The 25015-nt window shown below is 31.3% G+C and overlaps 2 protein-coding genes across 2 annotated transcripts in view; one reads left to right on the top strand and one right to left on the bottom strand.

The window, feature by feature from the left end:
- The window catches only part of LOC143206499 (calpain-9), a 167763-nt gene that overhangs the window by 25590 nt on the left and 117158 nt on the right, over positions 1 to 25015 (top strand). The window contains exon 2 of the mRNA XM_076419071.1: positions 4248 to 4468. Within this exon, the coding sequence (XP_076275186.1) occupies positions 4333 to 4468 (136 nt within the window). The 5' untranslated portion in view covers positions 4248 to 4332. The remainder of the gene's footprint in view (positions 1 to 4247; positions 4469 to 25015) is intronic.
- On the bottom strand, positions 4487 to 12093 carry LOC143206500 (protein D3). Its single transcript, XM_076419073.1, has 3 exons — positions 11836 to 12093; positions 6231 to 6386; positions 4487 to 4790 (listed from the first exon to the last, which is right to left on the bottom strand). Exons 1-3 carry the CDS (start codon positions 12041 to 12043, stop codon positions 4528 to 4530), a joined length of 627 nt encoding a protein of 208 aa, XP_076275188.1. The 5' UTR covers positions 12044 to 12093; the 3' UTR covers positions 4487 to 4527.

The following is a 25015-nucleotide window of genomic DNA, read 5'->3' as shown; positions in this document are numbered from 1 at the left end:
CTTCCAAATGTCTGGAACATGTTTTAATCTAAATGCTGTATTGATCAAGCTGGAGAGTTTTATAATTCTCTTTTTTGGTAGTTTTTGCAGTAATTCTCCTGTTATTAAATCGTAGCCTGGTGATTTCCTGCGGTTAATGTCAGTTTTAATAACTTTGGTTAACTCTTTCGGCGTGACTAATTCATTCCTCGAATTTTCAGCTTATATGTCCGGAAAATTATGTTCAATATTAGTTTCGCTTGGTTTGAAAGTTTTTTTTAGATATTCAGCGAATGCTTCTGCTTTTTGGCGATTGTCACTTGCCCAATTCCCACATAGGTCTCTTATAGGTGGACTTTGTAGACATGAGCCTGCATGACATGACCAGCTTTAGAAAAAGAGGAAAATAAAATAAATTTACGGCTGCATGATAAGGTCAGTACTCCCAGATATCTGAGTTTCCGTTTCTCCAAGTTGGGGCGCGTTGAAGAAGGAAAAATATATCTAAACTAAAATGAGGTTCTTTTGAAATTATATCTTACTAATTATTTGCATGGTTCCAAGTTTTGGATGCCATTACAGCCTAATATCTGTAAGCCTATAGTAGTATGTAACTTAAATAAATATTACGGTCTATATCGCAAATTCTGTATTATTTATTTTTGAAACTGTATTAGTAGTGGAGTTATTCGGTTAGAATATGACAAATTCGAATATGTAGATTATACCGTTTTGAACACTTCTGTCAAACCAGGAGTGAATTACTTTTCAGAAACGCAGAACTTTGTCCAATATATTAAAAAAAAGACATTAATTAAAATCATAGTAAGGGATCTGAATAACAGGAAGCTATATTATTCGAGGCCAGAATCAGTTAACATTATTCAATAATAGGCTAAATGACTGTAATTGTGAATCACCAAAATATTGATTTATAATAATATACTATACAGAATATTAAAAATACATTTATTTTAAAATTAAAAGTGGGATTACTAAGATTTTATCAGAAATAAAAACACAAATTTTAAGATCCGCCATTTTAAGTCAAACACTTACCAGAAGCGCTAAGAAACATTGACGTCATTTTCCGTTTCTGAATCCAACATTTGAACTTTTTAGCGCGCGTTGATTTTATTTGGATTATTTATCTCATATTTTACAGTAAAATGGTCTTGTGCAATCAATCAAAAGAAAAGATAAATAAAAATATTGAACTGGGATTTATCAAGGCAAATAACCTAAAATTTCTCACAATCGATGCGTCGATAATAACTGTATTCTGTGACCGTAACAGAAATAATAATTTCAACAAGAATACTAGGACTTTTATACAATTGAAGTGAGTGAGTATTCCAGATACTCTATCCATGACTTCTGGTAGAATATTGAATAATACTGTAATTTCAAAGTTCATTTAATAATAACCTATCAATCTTATAAACATGTGCAACTACACTGACAGGTCAATCGAATAGTCCCAGCCCTGACACATAGATGACGCTACTAGAATTAAATCCATATGTTTTTTAGTTAGCCCTAACCCTCAGAAGATGCGTGCATGAATCTGACAGCTGTCGGATCATTAGTTTGTGTATTATAGCATTTTGAGTGAAACAACTTTTGTTATTGCGAAAAAAATGGATAAAAAGGAATTTTGCGTGTTAATAAAATATTGCTTTTTGAAGGGAAAAAATACAGTAGAAGCAAAAACTTGGCTTGATGCCGAGTTTTTGGACACTTCCCTAGGAAAATCAACCATCAAGGATTGGTATGCTAAGTTTAGACGTGGTAAATGAGCACCGAAGACGTTGAACGCTGTGGACGCCCAAAAGAGGTTGTTACTGACGAAAACATTTAAAAAATCTACAAAATGATTCATTATTACTCGATTATTACTAATGTTTGAAATTTCTGTTTGTCATAACACACATACCAAGCTATGAGAGCTTAACAAAATCGCATTGTTCAAACAAATATGTGTCAGTTACCCTTAACCTGGTGAAGTATAGCGCATCGAACTATTTGATATACAAGAAACCAGATATTTGATACTAACTTTTCGTAATCTAACCATGATGGAATTTGATTGACTCTCGTTGAAAGCTTGAATTTAATTAATATTTTTCTTTATATTTTGAGAATATATGACCAGTAGTAAACAACAGTGAATGTTCAGTGAGTCTAGTTAGAAGCCCATTTTCTTCTGTCTAGTTGGCATTCGAATCTTGTAGCAATATATACTAACTTCATGCACAATTCCACGACTAAATCAGCCACAATATATTGAATATATATTGACATTATATCAGTACATTATTTGGTAACTAATAACGGACAAAACTATTAGGGGCTACACAATAATTATAAATTATACTTAGGCAACAAAAACAACTACATCACAGGCAGATTTGGAGTATTTTAACGTTTAAGTTATTTAAAATGTCATTATTTAAAACGTCAATTTTTGTTTCAAATCAATTTTTTTGCCGAAATACTGAACTGAATCTTTGCTATAAATACTACGGGTAAAGTAAACATGTAGAATTGTCTTAAAGTGGTTTTTCAAAAATAGTCATCTATAGATATTGAATTCTTAATGAAAAAGTCGCTAAGACGCAAGACTCAATTTAAAATTTGGGCTTATGGGTTTGAGCAAACATTTCTTAACACTGCAATAATACTCTCTTTTAAAATTTCGACTGGGTCGATTTTATAACAAATAGGATTACGATTTTATACTATCTTACTATGTTTTGATCGCATTTCTCAATAAATATTTCATTTCACATTATTTCTCATGTTAATTTTACTCCAGTATTCTACAAAAAATATTGTACAGAAGGAAAATATTATTACAAAAAATAACATTATAAAATTTATCTCTGTAATTATATCATTATTTTTATTATCTTCTTCGATAGTTATATGTTTATGTAATGTTTATGTAAGAAGCCGACAGATGACCTATTGTATATAAGAGTTGCGAGAGATGTTGATTTTAAAATATTTTCTTAAATTTTTTTAAATATATTTTAAAGCCTCCTTTTACCTACTATGGGTTTATCTGTACTGGACCTATAGTTGAACCAGGGCTCCGAGCCACGGTTCTCGGCATTAAACCTACCAACTGACGAGTGACCAACTTAGAAATCATCCCAGAATACATCCGATCTTACCCAGCCTGGTTACTGGCGTGACTGGGATCATTTTCCTTGTCGGATTTTACACTCTTGCCTAGGACAATCATAAATTTTAAATAATCACGAACATAAATTTACGACTATACCCCAGCAGGATTCGAACCCGTGGCTATCGCAACAGTAGGAAGACCGTCCTATTGCCTTTGCCAATGCGCCACCAAGCCGGCTTCTTAAAATTTACATTAGTAAGATTCTATTTTAAGAGAAAGAAGTGGCAGCTTGTAATATAAACGAAATTCTTACTTCTAAACATTTCACTGATAAATTTCCATCTTACTGAATTTACTTTTAATGAATTGCTAAATTGCACTGTTTTTACCCAAATTTCCATGGTATATACTGCATGGTATGGTTTCCAGTTTTGATAGTCTTCGCCTGAGTAACCGAGCTACTTCAATCCGCCTTTGGTGGCCATACATCCTGAACTGTAAGCTTTTGTCCAAATTCTGTTTAATTCTAGACTAGGTTAATTCACACCAACTGCAGTGCGCCTTTGATAATATTACGTCCTGCCGTGCGATACTTGCATTAGGAAGCCACAGACTAGGGCTGTTCTTCAAACTACGGATATTTTTTAATTTTAATAGTTCATGGCTAGGGGATTTTGAGCAACTTCAACTCGCCTTTAGTGGCTTTACAGCTTAACCAACAATAGTTATGTGTGAAACTGACTTGTTTTCTTGATAAGCAATTAATTGAGAGAGCGATTTCTCGCAGGCATTCTACTTATTACGCCAGTCATGAAACATGTAGAGTTTTTATAACAAATTTTAATTTACTTGAAAACTGGAAAGAAGTGGCGACATCTTGGAAGGACTTGTTTACAACATTGTCGTCCTAGTATTGCTTTTATGTAAATGAAACTTTTCATTCTAACCATTTTACTCTTGATTTCTCTAAATATAACATTTTTTTAGATAATTAGGGCCTTGTCATTCGCGCTATAAAATTTATATATAGATTGGGAAAATATATAGAAAATATATTCAAGTTCATTAGAAAACTTAATAAGGAATTAGCGTATTTCTGCGAAATATTTTTTGAACATGATATTTTTTGTTTCAGATTACCCTAAGATATTAAAATGTGAGTGAACAGTGTACGGACCTAGGACAGCTTATCTATAGACGCATACATATATAACGTCAATATGCCACATACCATTTTACGGAATTTGGTTCAAAATGGCCACACACAGTTTAACGGCAATGGACACGTAATGAACAACGGCCATACGGGACTGTATCAGCAGAATGGCCATGCCAACAAATGCAACGGGCACATGGGTAAGTAAAACAACATACGACAGCAATAACTAGCAATTTATTCTTGTAACGTGCACTCGTTAGTTTCCTAATTGTTTATACAGTTTTGGAACGTAATCGTCCCATTCGGCTTGGAAAAAGTTTCCAGCGATCGGTCCGTCAAAGTCGTACTTTTCCGCCAACTTTTTTATGGAGAACTTCGGTCGGCCGTCGCCGGAAGTGTTCGGAATCTTCGGTTCCGAAAACGATATCTTACCCTTCTGCTTGTAGATTAAGATAACGTAGCGATGTAAACCGCTACCTTTTGGTGGTCCAGCTCCAACATACGCACTCAAAACATCTCCTAATAAAATAATATTAATTAAAAACCGAAATAAACTATTTTCTACTAGATGTCGAGATTTTTACATTCTATAAACGAAAAGTTGCTATTCTGATATTAGGTGCTTGTATGAATTCTTTTATTTTTTTGATTTTAGAAAGGCATTTATTAAGAAAACTTGCTACAATATATACGATATATCCAAATGTTTTCTATCTTTCTGAGGATATTCTGTTGGGAGCGATCTAATTTTTGACATTCTTCAGCATTTAGAAACCGTAGGCTAACACAGCTATGCTGTATTCGTCTGAACAAGCAGTAATCAGATGGCAGCATCTCTGGTGAGTACTCTGGGTTGTGAAGCACTCTTGCAACGAATGACCGAGTGTTGTCATACAAGAGGATGACTTTGGGTCTGTTACTCGCCATTGCTAGTTTTTTTGCCCTTCAGTGTGTTCAATGAATGTTTGTAGACATCTGCAGTAATAGTTTCATTCGGTTTTAGCTGCTCGTAATTACACTGTACAACAATATTTTATATTATTCCGCTTCGGTGTCTATATAGATAGATCTCCTGGACTGACTCATGAATGTCTGCACTGGGAATGGTTAATTTGGTTATTTAAGACTTTCCATACCATCAGTATCACTTTTCACCGCTAGTCAATTCTTCTTTTTTAATTTGCAAGCAATAAAACAGATATGTTGAAAAAATTTGAAATTACATGTTCAGTCTATTCGTGCGGTAACCATTTTCCCTGTATCATCTATAATCTTATGTAAACGTCTGAAAACAGATCATTCATAAACTGCTAAGTTATGTGTAATTTCTTTGAGAGTTTCAAGCCGGAGTTTTTACACAACAAGCCTTACAATTCTTTGTCTTCGAGCTTTGTTGGCCGCCCAGGCCATTCGCTGTTATTGATATTCCACTAAATCACCACATGTAATTCTTGAAACCAAAAAATTGACAAATGACAGCATTACTATAAGTTTCTAAAAATACTTGATGGTCTTCGACAGCAAATTTCTTATTTGCTACATGGAAAACTTTTATTTTATGTAGAGAAATGTGAGAACCATTGAATTCAACAGTTAGATTATGTTGCTTAACTCTTATTTAAGTTGTCTTTCACATTTAAGTAATAGATATAGCTTATCAAAGTACACGCAAGCATCTAATATATAGTTGGATACCTTCCCTAGACTAATATATATTTAATAGTTTTGATATCCCTGTTAATAGTGAGTTACCCGAAATAACTATCAATAGCAATTTTTCCTGTGTATTGTTGACAAATAAAATAAAAAATAAAATTTTAAAATGAATGGCAAATGCATCCATTATGAAGCAATCTTCATTCGGAATAATGTGGTACCACACATTTTTTATCAAAAATCCTGACGTCGCTATTATTATTAATAATGAAATCTCATTATATGTAAATAAGTTCATTTTACCTTTTGAGATTTCGTTTCCTGGAATATTTCCAACCAACCAATGTTGCCATTCACGAAACTTTGGATTAGTTCGACTGGGGGCATCTGGATCTGTCATACACAGCGTGTAAAAAGAGTCGGGTTCCACCGGCCATTGAATTGTTGGTGCATCCTTCACTAAAGTAACCAAGATAGTATTAAAAAATCGTTGATACAAACACAAAATAAACTATTTTAATATGGGTTATATTAAATGTGACCTTCAACATTCCTATATTTCTCCCTTTGACAATGAATCTAATATATACAGTTTAAGCCGAAAGTATGTCTTATAATTATCATTAAAATGTCCAATTACTGGTCTGGTAAAATCAGTTTGATTATTTTGGACTTAGTTATGTTGCTCTTATCAATAGTACTAATAAGAACCAGATTGCTTTCTTGTGAACCAAGATGCCAGAGAAACAACTAGTACAGCAAATATACGTTATATACTGCTGCGATAAAAAAATACAGCAAGCCCGGAAATTAAATACTGAAAATGACATATTGTATTACCATGCCAATATTTCATTTCGTTGCATCTGTTCAGTCTCCGAAACAGTTGCTGAATTTGCTTCCTTGAATCGATGCGATTAATTGTACAAGATTACAAATTCGGGCCAACTCTTGAACCCGAGCAGATTAGAACGATTAATGACATTATTTAATGCCCTGAAATAAGAATTTCAACTCGTGTGTCAAATTGGTTCTGGTTTTCAAGTTCGGGCATGGTGGCAGCACTGTGCTCTTATAACGCCTGCCAGTTTCCAAAGTTGCATTAGCCATAATTTGGATCTTGTGCTGTGGGCGTGCTTTGGGACGTCTGAAAGTGCAGAGACAATGTTGCAAAGTCGACCGAAAGATTATTTTGCGTTTATGGAAGTTATATGCTCATTCAACATAGAAAAAGCATGACAAATGCACTCAAAATGGATAAATGCAGTACTTTGGTTTTACTGAAGTAAACACCGACAAGTCATAGGTACCGAAATTGTTTTGTAACGCATGCATAACAAAGCTGTGCAAGTGACATTTGCATGGGATGCATGCCATGCAAATGGATTGAGTGATTTGATTAATAACTGATGCAAAGTTTACAAAATATTCAACGTCCGATGAAGTAGCAATGTAGGCAACGTTTCAAAGTGTTTTTGACTACTTTCTCGTAACCAAAAATTAAAAGATCACGCAAGCACTTAATTAATATGCAGTTAAATCAAGTTGCAAAAATGATACCAAGATATAGCGAAAATGGAAAAATCGATTCCAAGGGTATTGGGACGAAGGCATGACGAGCAATTACTGGTGAATTAAAACATGTGAAACAGATCTTAAGAGGTATAAAAGATTCAGTTCAACCTCAACAAAATAAGGAATTTATTGAATATTTCGAAAACTAGAACCAATTAAAAAAAACGGGCGGTTGGTTTGGAGTTAGCAATTTACATTATAACAGTTTTTGGTTGCTCAAGTGAAAAATAGTGTATACTTGTGTTATCAGTCCATAATATGGTCATTTTAAACACACCTTGACACAACACACACCTTGACACATCTTGACATAAACGAGACGAAATTTAAATATTATACTCTTTATATTATACCTTGTTAATAGTTTAGCTGAGCAGAACAGAATCATAGCGAACACAATAATTTTTGCCTCTTACTGTTTGTCGTCAGAATATCTCATTATAATTTCTAATGTGTTAATTTTTATGAGGTATTATTTATTAAAAACCACCTTACAACATCAAGTTAAATAAAAATGATTATAATTAATATCTTTCATCATTCGTTTTATCTATCCGCATATACCTTAGCATATGTAGCAACTTAAATGGATTTATCTATCCACCCACACACATACCATCACGAGAAACCACAGAACAATTGAATCGCGACACCCACCATTCAATACTCCCGTCCAAATTTAATCAACAGTAAACATATTAATCCCCGCTGATTTATTTATAATAACACAATAAACAATTTCGGCACAGAAATGATGCAACTTCCTGCCGTCATTATTCTTGTTTATTTATAGTTCTGCTGAAGCCTTGAGACATGAAAACATTCCTAGTGTTTATGTTTAATGTATTCGTGATGGTTCGTCGTACTCACCAACAATCTCATTCGCGTTTAAAAGACAATTTACACAATATCAATTCATTGTGAAGGTTTGTTTTTTCCCGGTATAGTTTGATGACTTTTAAGGCGATTTATTTTGAAAACAATGAACGATATTGGAATAATAACTTTGAAGCCGCATTCTTTTAAGTTTCTTTTACATATACATATAACGGAGAAGCCGATATTCTGCATATATATCTCTCGGTCAATTTTATTCTGAAAATAGTAAATGTTGCGGGAGCGCAGTGGGAATTTCAAAATACTTTAAGAACTAGCCGATGGTCAATTTATATAATAAGTTGGTTATGAATTCAAATTAAAACCACTAAACCCAGGATACTTTACTCAACAAATATCTTCGGATATGGCGCATGCTTACTGGGATCCATTTAAATTTGAAACAGAGAATAATTAAAGTTTGGTGCATGCATATATACAGCTTCATTTACTTTACTTTATTTATACCTTTTTTATATATAAATTATTTTTTATAAATATACATACACAAAGGTGATAAATAATTGATTTGATGTTGAAACTATATATAAGGAGGGAAATGAACATTGGAATTTTTTTTTAAATAACACATATTATTTAGAATTATTGAATAAAATGAATAAAAATAATTTCTATTTGCCTTTCTATTTTTATAAAAACACCATATTTAAATTAATTTACATATTTGAACAATTAAACAGAACTCCTAGAACCATATAAATAAACATTACCATAAAAAAGACCAAAATCGTTTAGATCAAACCCAGCCAATATAGTTAAAGCCAAACGAAAAAGCCACCACTATATATGAAAGCAGTAAAACTCTCCTAAAAATCTTCCAATATGATCAACTATGATCATTACTTTTCTTGACCCATACACCCCATTAATAAATAGTTTATTTACCCATACTTATATATAATAATGCAATATATTTTCCTTGTCATTATATTATTAGGGTATCGTTGATAGTATTATATTTTGTTTATTTGATCCAGGTCTACTTTTGTTAGCAAATTTAATTATTTCCCTGTACACTGTTCTTACATCTTAGCAAAATGTTGTCTAATTTTTTTTTCTCTGTTTTTCTGAATTTCACATTCTTCGACTTTCACTCTCAACAAATTTTAGTTACATCTTACCTATAAAATAAAATTTAAATCATTACTAAAATATATTATGTTTAAAATAAATGTATAATTATTACCAGTTACTACAATTTATTTTTCATGGACAAATCTCATTAATGACTTGACTACTTCCAACACAACAAGAATAATTTTCTTCCCTGTTCTTGTTATCACTAAATTTAGGCATATGTTGGTACCTGTTCGATGGCGTTGAAACTGATGTGTTATAAATTTGACAGCTAACATTCCCACTATAAATAAAATTCATGCTGTGGATTTCATAACTTTTAAAAATGTAACCTTACATTCTGCACTTACCATTGTTCTTCCATATTTTAAAATCACTGTATGTTAAACCACCAAGAATAACACAACAATTTAATTATTACTACTATAGAATTATTAATGTAACACGAAATCGAAATATTCTAGATTTTTTCATGTTTTGACTTGATCGACTATATCGATCGACTCGATAAGAATGTACCGCCATTAGAAAAGGAAGTTAATGTAGTTCCTTCTCTATGGTTTTCTATGCGCATGTGCCATATCCGGAGATATTTTTTAAGTAATGTATCCTGCCAAACTAGAAGTGTTAAAATCAGCGGATAAAAAACGCATGGCCAACGTTGTATCATTTACAGGAAAAATTATATTTTAATATACAAAATGGATCTACTTTGCATCACCAGTAACAATATGGTGCAAAAAATCTTTCCTATTTTTCTGTTGATTTTTCAGCATTTCACATATGACCAAACGTCTTTCAGTGTCTCTACATTCAAGCATTTGAATCATTTCCAAGTGCTTCAAGCGATGGGAATTTATTTCTAGTGTTAATTATAAATCACGTGGTTTTACATGGATTACTATCGAGTAATGACCTTAAATCCTTATTATCACCAATTTTATCTGTACAGAACGCTTCGTGTTTAGTGTAAAACCCACAATTTTTAAAATCTCGAAACCAGTATTTATATGTTGAAATTTCAACGCACTGAGAAAAGCTTTGTTCACAATGCAACGAAATGACACTGAAAAGTGAAGCCTATCAGTTAGGCTTCACAATGAAGTTGGTTATAAATGTACCCGATGCGATTTCATATACAGTAACACCATCTCTTTTAAATCCTTTATTATTAATTTATAGATAAAGTTAACGTAAAGCACCCAATCCAACATTCCCATGTAGATAGCATCACCTAACACACTTTTCTGAGTGACAGACGACGAACAAATACATGCTGGAAACTAGAGCATGTATTAAAAACATAAATTACAAGGCATGGACACTGATAATCACTAAAACTTAATTTCTTATAAATTGGATATACATATCTGACTAATTATATTTAATGACACACATATATATATATATATATATATATATATATATATATATATATATATATATATATATATATATATATATATATATATATATATATATATTTAAATTATGAATATGAACCGCAAATATTTAATACAAAAAATAATTAGTTCATTTTAGAACTATTTTATTTTAGACGTTCTGTTTAAATTCTTGATAATGAAGTTCATTCTGAAATTGAATTAATTCTAAAGACTACCAGTTTTACAGCTGCAGCCACGTCTAGGGTTTACAAACGAAAGGAAACAAAAAGTAACTTTAGATAAATTAAACATTTTAGAGCAGTATATTAAGCGTTATTAATTGTTGTCAAATTTTAAACGTCTAGTGGTCGATACATTCTAATTATATTTACTCTAGTACTATACACCAATTGCTTATATATTATTACTATTGTTTATATATGCTTTTTCGACATTATTTTATTTAATTTTATCTTTTATTTTTTCTTGCTTTTCTTGTTTGATGTAATTTTCAAAATATCATGTACTTTATTTTGCACTGTGAGCTGAATATTACGCGGATACAAAAATTATTGATAAATAAGTATTGTGTTTAATTCTAATTATTTCCAAATTAAGTGGCTTTAATTTTTAGTAGAATTCAATAATAATAATATACTTACGATAAGCAAGGATATTTATATACTCTTAGTAAAGTAAGCTTTGAAGTCTTTTGATTGACTATTAACAAAAACGTATATAATGCAACAGTAATTTCACCATAATGAATCATCGGTAAAAACATCTTTTTGTATAAACTTACGAAAAAATGGTGACTGATTCTGTTGAATTATTTGATGGTAATTTTATTTATTATAAAATTACGTATTAATGCTATATTAGCCGCCGCTAAAGTTCGAAGTGCAGTTTTGTTAGTAAAATAAATAAAATCAATTTTCAACCGCCCTGTCCAAATATAACCTAACATTACTCACCTTGTGTCGGCGTCAAGACATTTCCCATGTTCGCCTTAACGCCGCCCTTAAAAGCCACCTCGGCGACCGCTTTCGGCGTCTGATCGATCACATCGGGAACCACTTTTTCTTTTTCCATATTTTCTAGGGAATTATCGCCTGAAATCGTATTCAACAATGCCCAAAACGCGTAGATCCGAAAAATCTTGCGGGGCTGACGTTTATACATTGTCGCTGTGTAACGATTAGTAAACAATACTGTTGTGCTGTTTCTATGACAATCGGGTATCGTCGTCAGGGTCACCTGCGATATAACCAATAATTTCAAATGTCCGGTTGGTCTGTTCCATAACGTTTGGTTATGGAAAAATTATATGTTATATATTATATTATTATGGAAAAATGGTTTGGTTAACTATGGATAAAATAAAAATAACAAGGTGTGATTATAAAATAATACTAAAAAGTATTTAGTAAGCTATTTATATCTAACAATGCTTTTGTAATATCATTACAATTAATTGTTATTTAATTTGTGTACTTTAGATATACTATTGAGATTGAATGCTATCTCATAGGCATGAAATTTTCAACTACTGGAGGGCGCACTAAGCGGGAATATGTATTACAGGGGGAAATTAAAAAATTGTATAATTATAAACTATTTTATTTAAATATTGTTTAACATTTGTATAAAAAATAAAGACACACCAAAAGCACTATATAATATCACAGCTCATTTATTTATATTTTCTGATACTTATTTTCTAAATGTGAACTATTATAAACTAGGAAACTATAAATAAAAAGTTATTTGTCCAAAATATACTTAAAAATACAAAGTTAGTAAATTTACGGAATATAGGAATTTATTTATTTCAATTTTGCAAACAATGTTTTTATATGTATGCGATGCAAAAATTTTTCATACACCAAAACAAGCAACACTTAATTATTATATTTCTTATTAACTGACTTCGGAAAAGGTTCTATGTTGGGCTGTATATATTTTTTTAATATATGTCCGCCGATTTCTCCGTCAATTGTGGCCCGATTTTCTAAATTCTTTTTTGTTCGAAAGAGTACACTTCTGAGGTGGACCGATTGGACCAAATCAGGATCTGTTGGGAGGAAAGGCGAGGGAAACACTCAAATTTCAAAGGCATGACAAAGTTTTCCCATATGTTTTATCTAAAATAATCACATATTTGTTTATAATATTATTGCTGAGCAGATGTGACGGAAAATTGGAAGTTATCCAGTGCAAAAGCCATTCAGTTTGTTTGTTAAGCACAAACTATAGCATATAAAACCTTGTAAAAATATTTCAGACAACTGGTTTTATGGTGTAATGGTTAAAGCGTTTAGCTCCCAAACAGAGATCGCGGGTTCGATTCCCGACGGGGACAATAACTTTTTGTTGTTGTTTAGATTGTATTAAATAAAATAATTGCGTAATATCTATCACTAAAAAGAGAAGAATAATATGTTTTTAACAAAATAATTGAACCGACTTCAAAAAACAAATAAGGAACTCACTAAAAATTAAAAAATAATCAAACTTAGATTTTCAACATAAAAAAGCGTTTTAAAATAAAATATGTACATAATAATCGTTGTAATAACTAAAGAAAAATAATCGAAAACCTTATTTAACCTATATACAAAACGTATTTTATATTCTACTATATACACACAATTTAGCTTAATACGTATCTAAAGATATTTATCTATTTACAATATTATCTTAACTACTACCAATTGATTACTTTGAAGTCGGTGCCGAACCCAAACAATACAAAAATAATAATGTTATTTTGTAACATCTACCAACAAAACAAATCTAATTACAACTAGATGTTGGACGTCGCGAAGCATTTCACCAAAATTTCCTATATAGTCATATCTTTATTTTTCTCCTGGTTACTCCCGGCTTAATTGTATAGACTTAACAGGATTTTAATTCGCGACTATCCCATTTGTAGGGCGACAATCTCATCCTTTTGACCAGAGTGCCAGTAAGCTGATATATAAAAATTTACTGATAATAGTTAAGAATCAAGAAATGTGTTCTCTCTTAAAATTCTTTTCCAACTATACACAATAACCAAATGTAACCCATGGTTTGTCGAAGATTGCTTAACTAATAACACAATCAATTGTGTGCGAATCAACTTTATTCAATTTTATAATAACAGGCTTTTACTTTTTACTTTCATTCCCATCTATCATGAGATGTGAATATTTATTATTCATTATTATAATGAAATTATAGTATGTAAGTAGAATACCACAGAGAACAATTAGTCAGAAAACTGACAGATTGTAGGATGATTATCAAAGCATTGTATATTTAAAGGGTATAGTTATGTCAAAAATGATGAATTTAAATGATAAAAACCTAATATATATGCAAATAAACTATTCCAAGTAGGAATACTCTTTAATTAATACAACGATACAAACATCACTCATTATGTTGTATAAAAACCCATATATCTCAAAATATTGGAATATTAATAAATGTTAATCCAAGAATATCAGGTGTGTCGGTAATTCCTTTCCGATTTTTTCGCTAAAGAAAACAGGTTTTTTGCAATGAATAGATAAAAGATTTTGTATTAATTACATCTTATATTAGATATATTTAGTACAATATTAATTTACAAATTAATTTATTACTACTGTTCTGTTGTACTTACATTAATAGACAAGCAAGGCAGGTACGGGATTGATACATTAGTATATATGTTTCAAATTAAAATAAAACTAAACTATTTAAGGACACACATATATGTTTAAATCATAGACCAATCTCTTTGCACTATGCACTAATGTTTCTACAGAGTTGCCAATCCCTATGCTGACTGTCTGGATTTGAATCAATTTTCCAGGTAGTAATTTGGATAAGTATTTATTAACACATTTTCTCTTATGATTTTAAATTATTTATTCTTGATATTATATCCACTTGTCCAATTTTTTAAGTCCAATTCTAATTTTTTAATAATTTTAATTTTTTAAGTTCAATTTTAATAATTTCTGTAGCTGATAAACAATGATTATCAAGAAAATCTCGTCTATTTCTTTCATTACAGCAAACTCCCAAACCAAACAGAACCCAACTGCTATATTGCGATTCAGTGCTATTTCGTTAAATCAGTTAAATACCCAAAGGAAGCTAGTACATAAAAGTCATCAACATGTAACATAAAATAATTTTAAAAAAAATGAACTGACTTCGAAAAATAAATTAGGAAATCACTAAAAAGTAAAACAAGTCAAACTTAGATTTTTATCACAAAAAAAAACGTTTTAAAATATGCACATGATAATCGTTGTAATAACTGAGTAAAAATAAGCAAAAACCTTATTTAAACTATATACTACACATATGCTTGAAGTCGGTGTGAGCAACAAATTATATTTGTTTTGTTTGTAATTTAATTTTGTGTATATTTTTATTTTTGTACTGTTTGGGCTCGGCACCACCTTCAAACCGATCAGTTGGTAGTAGTTAATATTATAAATAGATACATAGGCCTAGGTAGGTATTAAGCTAAACGGTGCGTATGTAGTAGAATATAAAATATGTAAGGATTATTATGCACATATTTTATATTAAAATGTTTGTTTTTTTTGTATTAAAAATCTAAATTTGATTATTTTTTACTTTAAGACTAAGACTCACTAAGAGTTCCTTATTTATTTTTGACATCAGTTAAATTTTTTTTAATATTTTTTTTTCGTTTTAGTGTTAGACACTTAAATTAATATAAATTATACAGTTATTTTATTAAGTAATACACAATCATTGAAAATAAGGAACTCTTCATGCCGCGGGGTCCAACAACTACACTACAAAGGTAGTTGTTGAATGCACTTTTTCGAATAAAAAAAGAAATTTTGAAAATGGATCCACAATTGACGGAGAAATCGGTGAACATATATAAAAAAAATACGGTCGTCTACCCTAAAATTAATTATGTTGATGATTTCAAGTCTTTTTTTGAATTTTCAGCACGAATATTATTTGAGTATTGAGGAATGTTAATTGTTTTAAATGGCTCCTACAGAAGTCCCCTTATTGTGTAGAAAAACCCTTACGGGGTAAAATCAGCGAGATTAGCAAATCAGTAAGATTTGCGAAAAAATACCAAGAAAGACGGCGTGTTCACAAAAACCTTAACGTATTACAACTGCTCGACAATAGCGCACTTACCCGGGGGTTGAAGTAACAAAAATCCTTTCAACTAATATGGTTATTTGTGAAAACTGTGTCGTGATTTAAAATTATGTGGTGTGCACTAGATATTTGTAGTTAATGACTGACTAGTAATATGCCAACAGAAATACAATAATGGGACGTGTGACACAGCTCTGGATTTTTGCGAATATTTCCTTCATAATTTAACTTCCACAAATCGAATTCAACTAACTATTTTGAAAACTGTGGAAGACATGTTTTGTTTATAAGGAGGATTACCTTGAAGAAGATACAATAACTTCTTAGAAAGTAACTTATTGTGCTATATTTTCTCCTTAATAACTCATTTTATTTCAAATATTTGGTTACCATGTTCAAGTCACAATAAGTTGTGCATGAACCACCTGTCAGACTTGTTATTTATTTAAGCCTAGTTATAATGCTCGCACTATACTAATCGTAACAATTTGAGCTTTTTCTCTCGATTAATTCCCGTCGTTTATATCGACACTAAGCACCAGTTCAATATCGGCAAACATCGGATTGCCTTTCGCAATGGCATGCACTGCACGAATAAGTGAGATTATTAATTCGATACCATTAATACCACGTTATGTTATTCCGAAACGATAGCTTTGGCGGCGGCGCCTCATCGGGAAAACCATCACCGGTTCAATCGTTTGCTCTGGTACAATAATTGATTTATGCCAGTTGTGCATAGTGACAGCTATATACGATGGGCTCCATAAAAGTCAAATTGGTTTTTGGATTTCGTCATAATATAGTCGCCATAAAAATGTTTATATGTACAATAAGAACATGAAATAAAATTTATCAATGAGGCGGAAGCGAAATAATTATGCTGTGACACGTTTAAAATGAAAACTAGAAAATTACTCGAAAACGATTTATTTTAAAAGAAAGAAGTGATCATTGATCGGAACGACTATGTAGACAATTTAGAGTTACAGTAATATACTAGTTGCCCAAATTTGTTGTCCTCTCTTTCTTAAATGCTTGCATTTTAAACCATCAAATTCCAGTAGACCAGATTAGGTCAGATTAGTTAGTCCAGTGGATTAATCTGTTTTTTTTTTTGATGAGTTAGTTCATTTCGGTAAATCTAATGAATTAAAACACAAGTATGTAAGCAACACTGTCGTCCCAATCCCATTTTATGACAAATGAAACCCTTTAATGTAACTTCTCACTTTATTATATCTGATAGACAGACATAAATACACTGTTTTTCTGAACAACCAGCGCAGTATGAGTCGCATATATCAATAATTTATCGAAATTTTTTTTTCTATCCCAGTCATGGTTTAAGCTCTTAAAGGAAACGAATGAATGATTATCTTTGGTGTGATCTATCTAGCATTCATTTGAAGCAAAAATTCAGTTTAAATTAAAAAATTCAAAAGAATTCTCCAGATCTGGCCCCCAGCGACTATTTCATGTTCTCAGATCTCAAAAGAATGCTCGCTGGGAGGAAATTTTCGTCGAATGAAGAGGTGATCGCCGAAACTGAGGCCTATTTTGAAGCAAAGGACAAATCGTACAACGAAAATGGTATCGAAAAGTTGGAGGGTCGCTATAATCAGTATATCACCCTCGAAGGGAATTATGTAGAATAAAAAATAACTAATTTCGCCAATAAAATGTGTTTTACTATGATAGGCTGGGGAGTTTTCAATTGACCTGTTAAACGGTATCGGACGTCATATACCGATTAAAAAATTTATTTGATAACTATAAAATGGATTTATTACTTTATTAGTGTACAGTCTATTCGATCAGAAATATTTCCAGTTTTGAATATGAGTTTATTGAGTAAGTTTTTTTAATCGTAGTTGGTTTGGTTTGGTTTAGAAATATTAAGGCAGTCGATTTTTATTTCCTTTTCAATTTGGTTCTTCAAAATTCAGTTCACAGAAAATCGTTGCTATTGGACCAATTAACGTAGCGTTTACTTATTGCAAAGCGTTTATACCACCCGAGCCAGAGAGGTATTATGATATTAAAGCTGGTATCCTAGCCTGTTTAATTAACAATCATTAATATATTCTATTTTTATTAGAACTGTAGCATTAAAATTTGTAGGCCTACTTCTAAGACATCGATCTTCGTTCGATTCGTTGCCAAAATCAAAAACGTTTTTCCAGTTATATCAGGAGCATCTAGGAAAAAAATCTATTCACGTACATGTTGCGTCCACACTTTTGTTGTTGATTTAAAAGGGGAACATTTCTTCGAACTGCTTCACTTAATGACTCGGAATCGTACTGTCTTTCGCATTCCAACTCTTGATTAAATGCGTTGTAAATTAGGCGTTGTGATCTCTAATTACATTAATCTTTTGTTGACAAATATCAAGCACATGTTCTCAATTAAAATCAATACTTCATTGTGAATTTCTTTGAATACCATCAACATTATTTATCTACGCGCCAGAAAACAAAACTAACAACGTTGGGCCTAAAAACATTATAATAAACACCAGGTTTTTTAAATAAAAAAAATATTTATAACAATTCCGAGTCTTTTTTAAAAGCTTGATATCTAGGGCAGTAAGGTAAACGTAAACTGCTCATTAAAAATATGACTAAAGTCTTTATATTCTAATTCAGGTAAATATGTTGCCACTAGTTAATTTAAAGCAAATTTAAAAATAGAAATACAATTTGCATGACCTTTTTCTCTTACAGTAACTGTTTTAATCACTAGTTATTTTTATTATAATATTTAAACGGGTCAAACTTCGATATTAAGATCGAGATTCGAGAAATTAAGACAAGTGGTTGTGAAGGCGTTCTTCGTGCTTCCGTGCATTCTGTTTAATACCATCAGCAAACATAATCACGCCTGGCCCTCTGCGTAGGTCACCTTCAGTCTTAACAATACTAAAAAGTGTATTTGCTGTCCACTTAACAACTTCTGATTGACGTTATATAATATTGATGTTGATTTATCTGCAGTTAAGTGTTTTAATATGTTCTTGTATGTAATTAGTTTGTCTGTATAATTCTAAATTTAAGATTTATTTCTTTTTTTTTTCGTTTGTTCTTTCGGTATCGACATTTCCTGAAGAGACATATATTATTCTTGCTTATTCTATTGCAGTGAACTTTTAAAGTTAGTGTTTAGGTTTCATTAGTCTGATTCTAAATTTGTTATTCATGAATATATCAATAATTCATCATATTTGTCTATTAAATATGTTTATATCTATTACACTATATAGATGTACTATTTGTATTTCGAACATAGAAAAATTTAACTGATAAGAGTTGAAACTCTGTAAAATAAATACACAAGTAAGTGCAAAAGGATGTTTTTCACAACAGTAATGTATTGTTATCTCGTAATTATTATAGAACATGAGGGAGAATATTTTGAAAAGTTATGAATCAATTTTTAATGACAAATTATTGCTTTTATTCCTTTAAGTTTCTAAAATACAACTACAGTACCGGTAAAATAAATAAGAGCCTATATCTGTTTGTAAAATTAGTAGATTAGTTTCTTCTATATAAACTATAGTCTATTCAAGGTTTTTTAGTAATGCGCCGTGGATATTTGTGACGTCGAAACATTACAATGTTGCTACATCAAATCTGAGTTTTAGTTCAGTTTGGCTTTGACATACAAGAAAATTATAATCTAAATAATTGAACAAAAATGTTATCAAATATAAATTATTTTAACATTATAATACATCTAATACATATATTATCGAAGCACTTAAAACTACAATTAAGAAAACTGGTATAATAGTTTGTAGGTTAGATTAATTTGTTTTGTTTACATTGAACTTTTTTCCACACTATCCATGAGGTAGAGTTTCTATGTAGTGTTATTCCCCTGGAGGCCTAATCCACCTAATCAACAATTGTATATCTGAGAAACGTATCTTACTTTCATTCGAGAGCATATTTACTTTTTACGTTTAGTTCTTGTTTCCTTCGATGGATGTACTTGGCATTCTGGCTTGGCTTCTGCTACTACCTGTGTACAGCATTCTTGATAAAATTAATCAGTGAATTATGTCTAATGTAATTACCATATCTACAAAATCGTTAGTATTCATACTCTCCTTATACTTTCTAACCTAATGCTTATGTTTAATTTTGAACAATTACAATCACAATACCTGTACACACAAATCTTTCACGCCCTATAATATCATTTTCTATAGTTATAGTCAATTAATTATATGTGCATATCTTTAGTTGTTTCCACTCTCATCACTCTGTCTCAGGCATTTCCAGCACTGCACAGCATTATCATATATCCTGAAAGTTTCCTTCAGTTACTTTCACTTTACGACTCACTGTCCAATTCAATCACTAAACTGTTCATTTCTAATCTCTAAAACATGTTCACGATTCCACCATTTATCAATAAGTTCCTTTATATGCCTTTTTGAGTTCATCCAAACCGAAGGTGTTATAGTTGACAATGTTTCATTCCACATATCCAAACAGTTTTTGATGGAATATCCTACTCAACCAACAATATATATGCAATTAACTATTAACAAATATAATGACCAACAAAACTCAATTGAATGCTATTGTAACTTTTGCCTTGTTTTACCAATTTTTATTATCTTTACAGTTTTTTTTGTTACTGTCTTGCCAAGAGTGCCACAATGAACCATTTTAAAATATTCAAGTTTCCTATATTATTTTATGTCATAAATTGAACTCTTTTTAAGGTTATGCCTGGAAGTTATATTAAACCTCTCCGAGGGTTATCTTTACACCATTTAAACCCTATACCCCGTAAGAGTGTATGAAAGGATATCTTACATCCCTCAAAAACTGCATGTCCCTAATTCTTTTATGTATACTTTTCAGAGAGACAATTTTCTCTAAAATAATTTTATTAAATTATGTTTATATCGATACTAGTAATTATAAATAAAATTGAATGGCGATGAAGGCCGACATTAAAATTGCCTACCAATATATGGACTTGCCAGTCAAAGTAATGTCTTAACAATAAATAAATAAATTATCATATATTTAAGTTGCTGTTAAGTAATTAATATATTATTTTGAAAATAAAAGCGCAAATACCTATTGGAGTGAATGACATTATCTGGCTTCATTGTCGACGTTCACCTACGGGTCTCCACATCGACGTTGTGTCTCGTACGCCACGAGACGGACTTTTTTGTATTTAATTCGCAACAAAAGACAATAAATCTGACAATTCAACCTAAACATCATTAATTCTATTGAGTATGCGACCAACGTAAAATCCAACATGCATACCTAAACTACCTACTTTATTCAAGCGCTGACAATCAAGCCGTTTGTTGTTCTCTCCTTCTCCTACTTCTTCTTCAGTGACAATACCACCGACATGGACCAGCGTTAACGCTGGAACATGCTCATTTATTTTGGCAATTTCTTTTCAAAAAGACAACTTTTACATGTCGATGTACAATTTATAATTAAATAACCAAGTTTGCTGCCTGAGGTTAACTATATTAATTATTAAAAGTGACATTTTTTAATTTTCTTGAGAACTGGCATTTGGAGCAATAATCATTTCACAGTTTTACATCAAGAGTACAAACAGGTCTACAAAAAATATGCTGTTTGAATATTTTAAACCGATTTCTATGTATAACAGTGCATTGCAGATTTTTTACAAAATGCAAAATTATTATAAAAATAAAGGATTTTTATTAACTTTCAGTTAGAATTTATATAAATACACTTTCATTCATAATTAAGAACTTGTTGATGTTGTGCATATAGCTCGGAAAACATGCTGGGTTTACCAAATTCTTTATTTATTTGTATCTGTGGAAGAACAGAGACCGAACAAATCATTGGACCAAAAAAGCGTTGGTTGCCAAAGGAGCTTGTAGTTAGAGAAACGAGCATCCTTCAAGAAATAATAGTACCCCCACATACAGTTATCTCGTCACCGCTGTACATGAAGTTATGATTGATGCACCGATGTATATTTCCCCAAAGATTGCTTCAAATACATAGTTTCTGGTGTTTCAGGCTTATCAGAAGAAGATATGAAGGAAAGCTTTTCCGCCAGACCAATCATTAGATGGTTTATGAGTGACCTACAATTAATCATTACTATGATGGGCCCTCAAAAAGAAAGATAATTTGCTTTTAATTAGGCCATAGAGAAATGTTTAACCTAACATAAATGTAATGTTTGATTAAAAAGATGGAGAAAAGGTACCAATTCTTCCAGATTAATCCTACAAGAAAAATGTAAAAAGATGGGTTTCAGAAAGAAAGTTTCACTGGGATAAAAAAAGGTTTTGATATGTGCGAGTATCCGTATATTAAACAAAAATATCTATCGTAAATGGTTACTAAATAAAATATATTATTTTGCAAGTCTATTCTCTGTTATCTTAATGTAATAACTTATTAACAATTACCCAGCTGGTCAAAAAGAATACCAAACAAATATATAGAGATTACGTTAAAAAACCAAAACAACTCTCAGATTTTTTTTTCAATGAAAATTTCAAATTATCCTAATTTTTGTATTTTCTATTTCTCATTTTTTATAAGCCATCATATGGAAACTTCTTCAAAATTATTACGGTAAATTGCTGTAGATAATAATTAACTTACCTGGAAACGCTACAGCTTTCAGCAATATTTCAGGATTAACCGCCATAACTATATCATTCTTTTGGAAAGTGTCATTGATTAATGGCTAGTAATATTCAACAAAGTACCTAACTAACAAAGGGCATAATTTAATATTCTAAATTCTAAAGAAAAGTTTTTATTACATAAAATATTTTTAAATTATATACTGCTGAATTTGTTAAATCAGATATTATAGAAATTGAGGGTGTTCTTCGTAAACAATGGTGAAAGAAATCTGAATGAATATTTTGAGCTGGTTGATTAAATTACACGCTTCAAAATTTCATATATAAGCGAAAACGATTCATCATTTAGAATTTTATTAATCTCTAGTTTGATATAAAATATATACACCTTTATGAGGTATTGTATCTTTATATAAAAGTTTTATTCAATTAAATTAAATGCTGAGTTTCAAGTGTTAGAAGCTTTTCGGGTCCACTAATTGAATTAGCTCACTATACTCACTGATTTTGGATCGTGTATATAGTAGATTCGTAGAGACAATATATACAAATAAACAAATTATGTTTAATTGCAGCAATAAGTAATTCCAATACTAAAAATAATACTAATACTTAGAGTATATTCCCAAAAAAAAATTAAAAAAACTAATATTTCATGATATTTTTTTCTATTTATTGTCTATTTAACAGGTCAGTTGAAAATCCCGACCTGACACATAGATGACGCTACTAGAATTAAATCAATATGTTTTTTTAGTTAGCACTAACCCTCAAAAGATGCCTGTATAAATTTGACAGCTGTCGGATCATTAGTTTGTGAATTGTAGCAATTTGAGTGAAGCAACTTTGTTTATTGTGAAAAATAGATAAAAAGGAATTTCGCGTGTTGATAAAATATTGCTTTTGAAGGGAAAAATATAGTTGAAGCAAAAATTTGGCTTGATGCCGAGTTTCCGAACACTGCTCCAGGAAAATCAACCATCTAGGATTGGTATGTTAAGTTTAGACGTGGTGAAGTGAGCACCGAAGACGGTGAACGCAGTGGACGCCCAAAAGAGGTTGTTACCGACGAAAACATAAAAAAATCCACAAAATGATTTTGAATGACCGTAAATTGAAATTGAGTGAAATGGCAGACACTCTAAAGATATCAACTGAACGTGTACATCATATCATTTACGAATATTTGGCTATGAAAAAACTCTGTGCAAAGTGGGTGCCGCGCGAGCTCACATTTGCCCAAAAACAACGACGAGTTGATGATTTGGAGCAGTGTTTGAAAATGATCAAGCGTAATAAACCCGAGTTTTTGCGTCGATATGTGACAATGGATGAAACATGGCTACATCATTTCACTCCGAAGTTTAATCGACAGTCATCCGAGTGGACAGCACACCATGAACCCGCTCCAAAGCGTGGGAAAACGCAACAGTTGGCTGACAAGGTTATGGCGTCTGTATATTGGGATGCGCATGGAATAATTTTCATTGACTACCTTGAAAAAGGAAGGACGATCAATAGCTACTGTTTGAAGGATGAAATCGCTGATAAACGGCCGCATTTGAAGAAAAGGAAAGTACTGCTTCATCAAAACAATGCACCGTGCCACTAGTCAGTGAAAACGATGGCAAAAATCTAGCCATCCACCGTATTCTCCAGATCTGGCCCTCAGCGACTATTTGCTGTTCTCAGATCTCAAAAGAATGCTCGCTGGGAAGAAATTTTCGTCGAATGAAGAAGTGATCGCCTAAACTGTGGCCTATTTTGAAGCAAAGGACACATCGTACTACGAAAATGGTATCGAAAAGTTGGAGGGTCGCTATGATCAATGTATCTCCCTTGAAAGGAATTATTTTGAATGCCAAAAAATGTGTTTTACTATGGTAGGCCGGGGACCTTTCAATTGACCTATTATTTAAGATGACACAGAAGCTAGGTTCAATTTTAAGTGTTTAATGTTATATCCTGGTTTTCCAATTCTTGGGAAAAACACGATGTAGTTAACAACACAAACATTATTTCACAGAGATAAAATTTAAAATTCTCAATAGCATTTTCAGTTTTCTCGATTTTTTTCTACTCAGCTAAAGAAGTTGTTTCTAAAATTGAATCATGTAAGTATTTTTCAGTTTTAATCAATATATTCACATATATAATGATATAAATATTAAGCTTTCAACAATTTAATTTTAAGAATAAGAAGTGCCTTTGATGGCTTTATACCCCGAACTGCAAGCTGTTTAAATTTGAGTATATTAGGGTTAGACATATTTCCACAACTGAGGATTTTCCAAATTGCCAATTGCCAAATTGCTAATAGTTCACTCAGTTGGGCAATTATTTTACACAGAAATAGTGGATATCACTAGTTCCTTATATTT

The sequence above is a fragment of the Rhynchophorus ferrugineus genome, unplaced genomic scaffold (assembly GCF_030347505.1).
Source record: "Rhynchophorus ferrugineus isolate W39M unplaced genomic scaffold, kcgeb_rfMv2 rfM1, whole genome shotgun sequence".
Classification (NCBI taxonomy): Eukaryota; Metazoa; Arthropoda; class Insecta; order Coleoptera; family Curculionidae; genus Rhynchophorus; species Rhynchophorus ferrugineus.
This window is presented reverse-complemented; position numbering and strand designations above follow the sequence as displayed.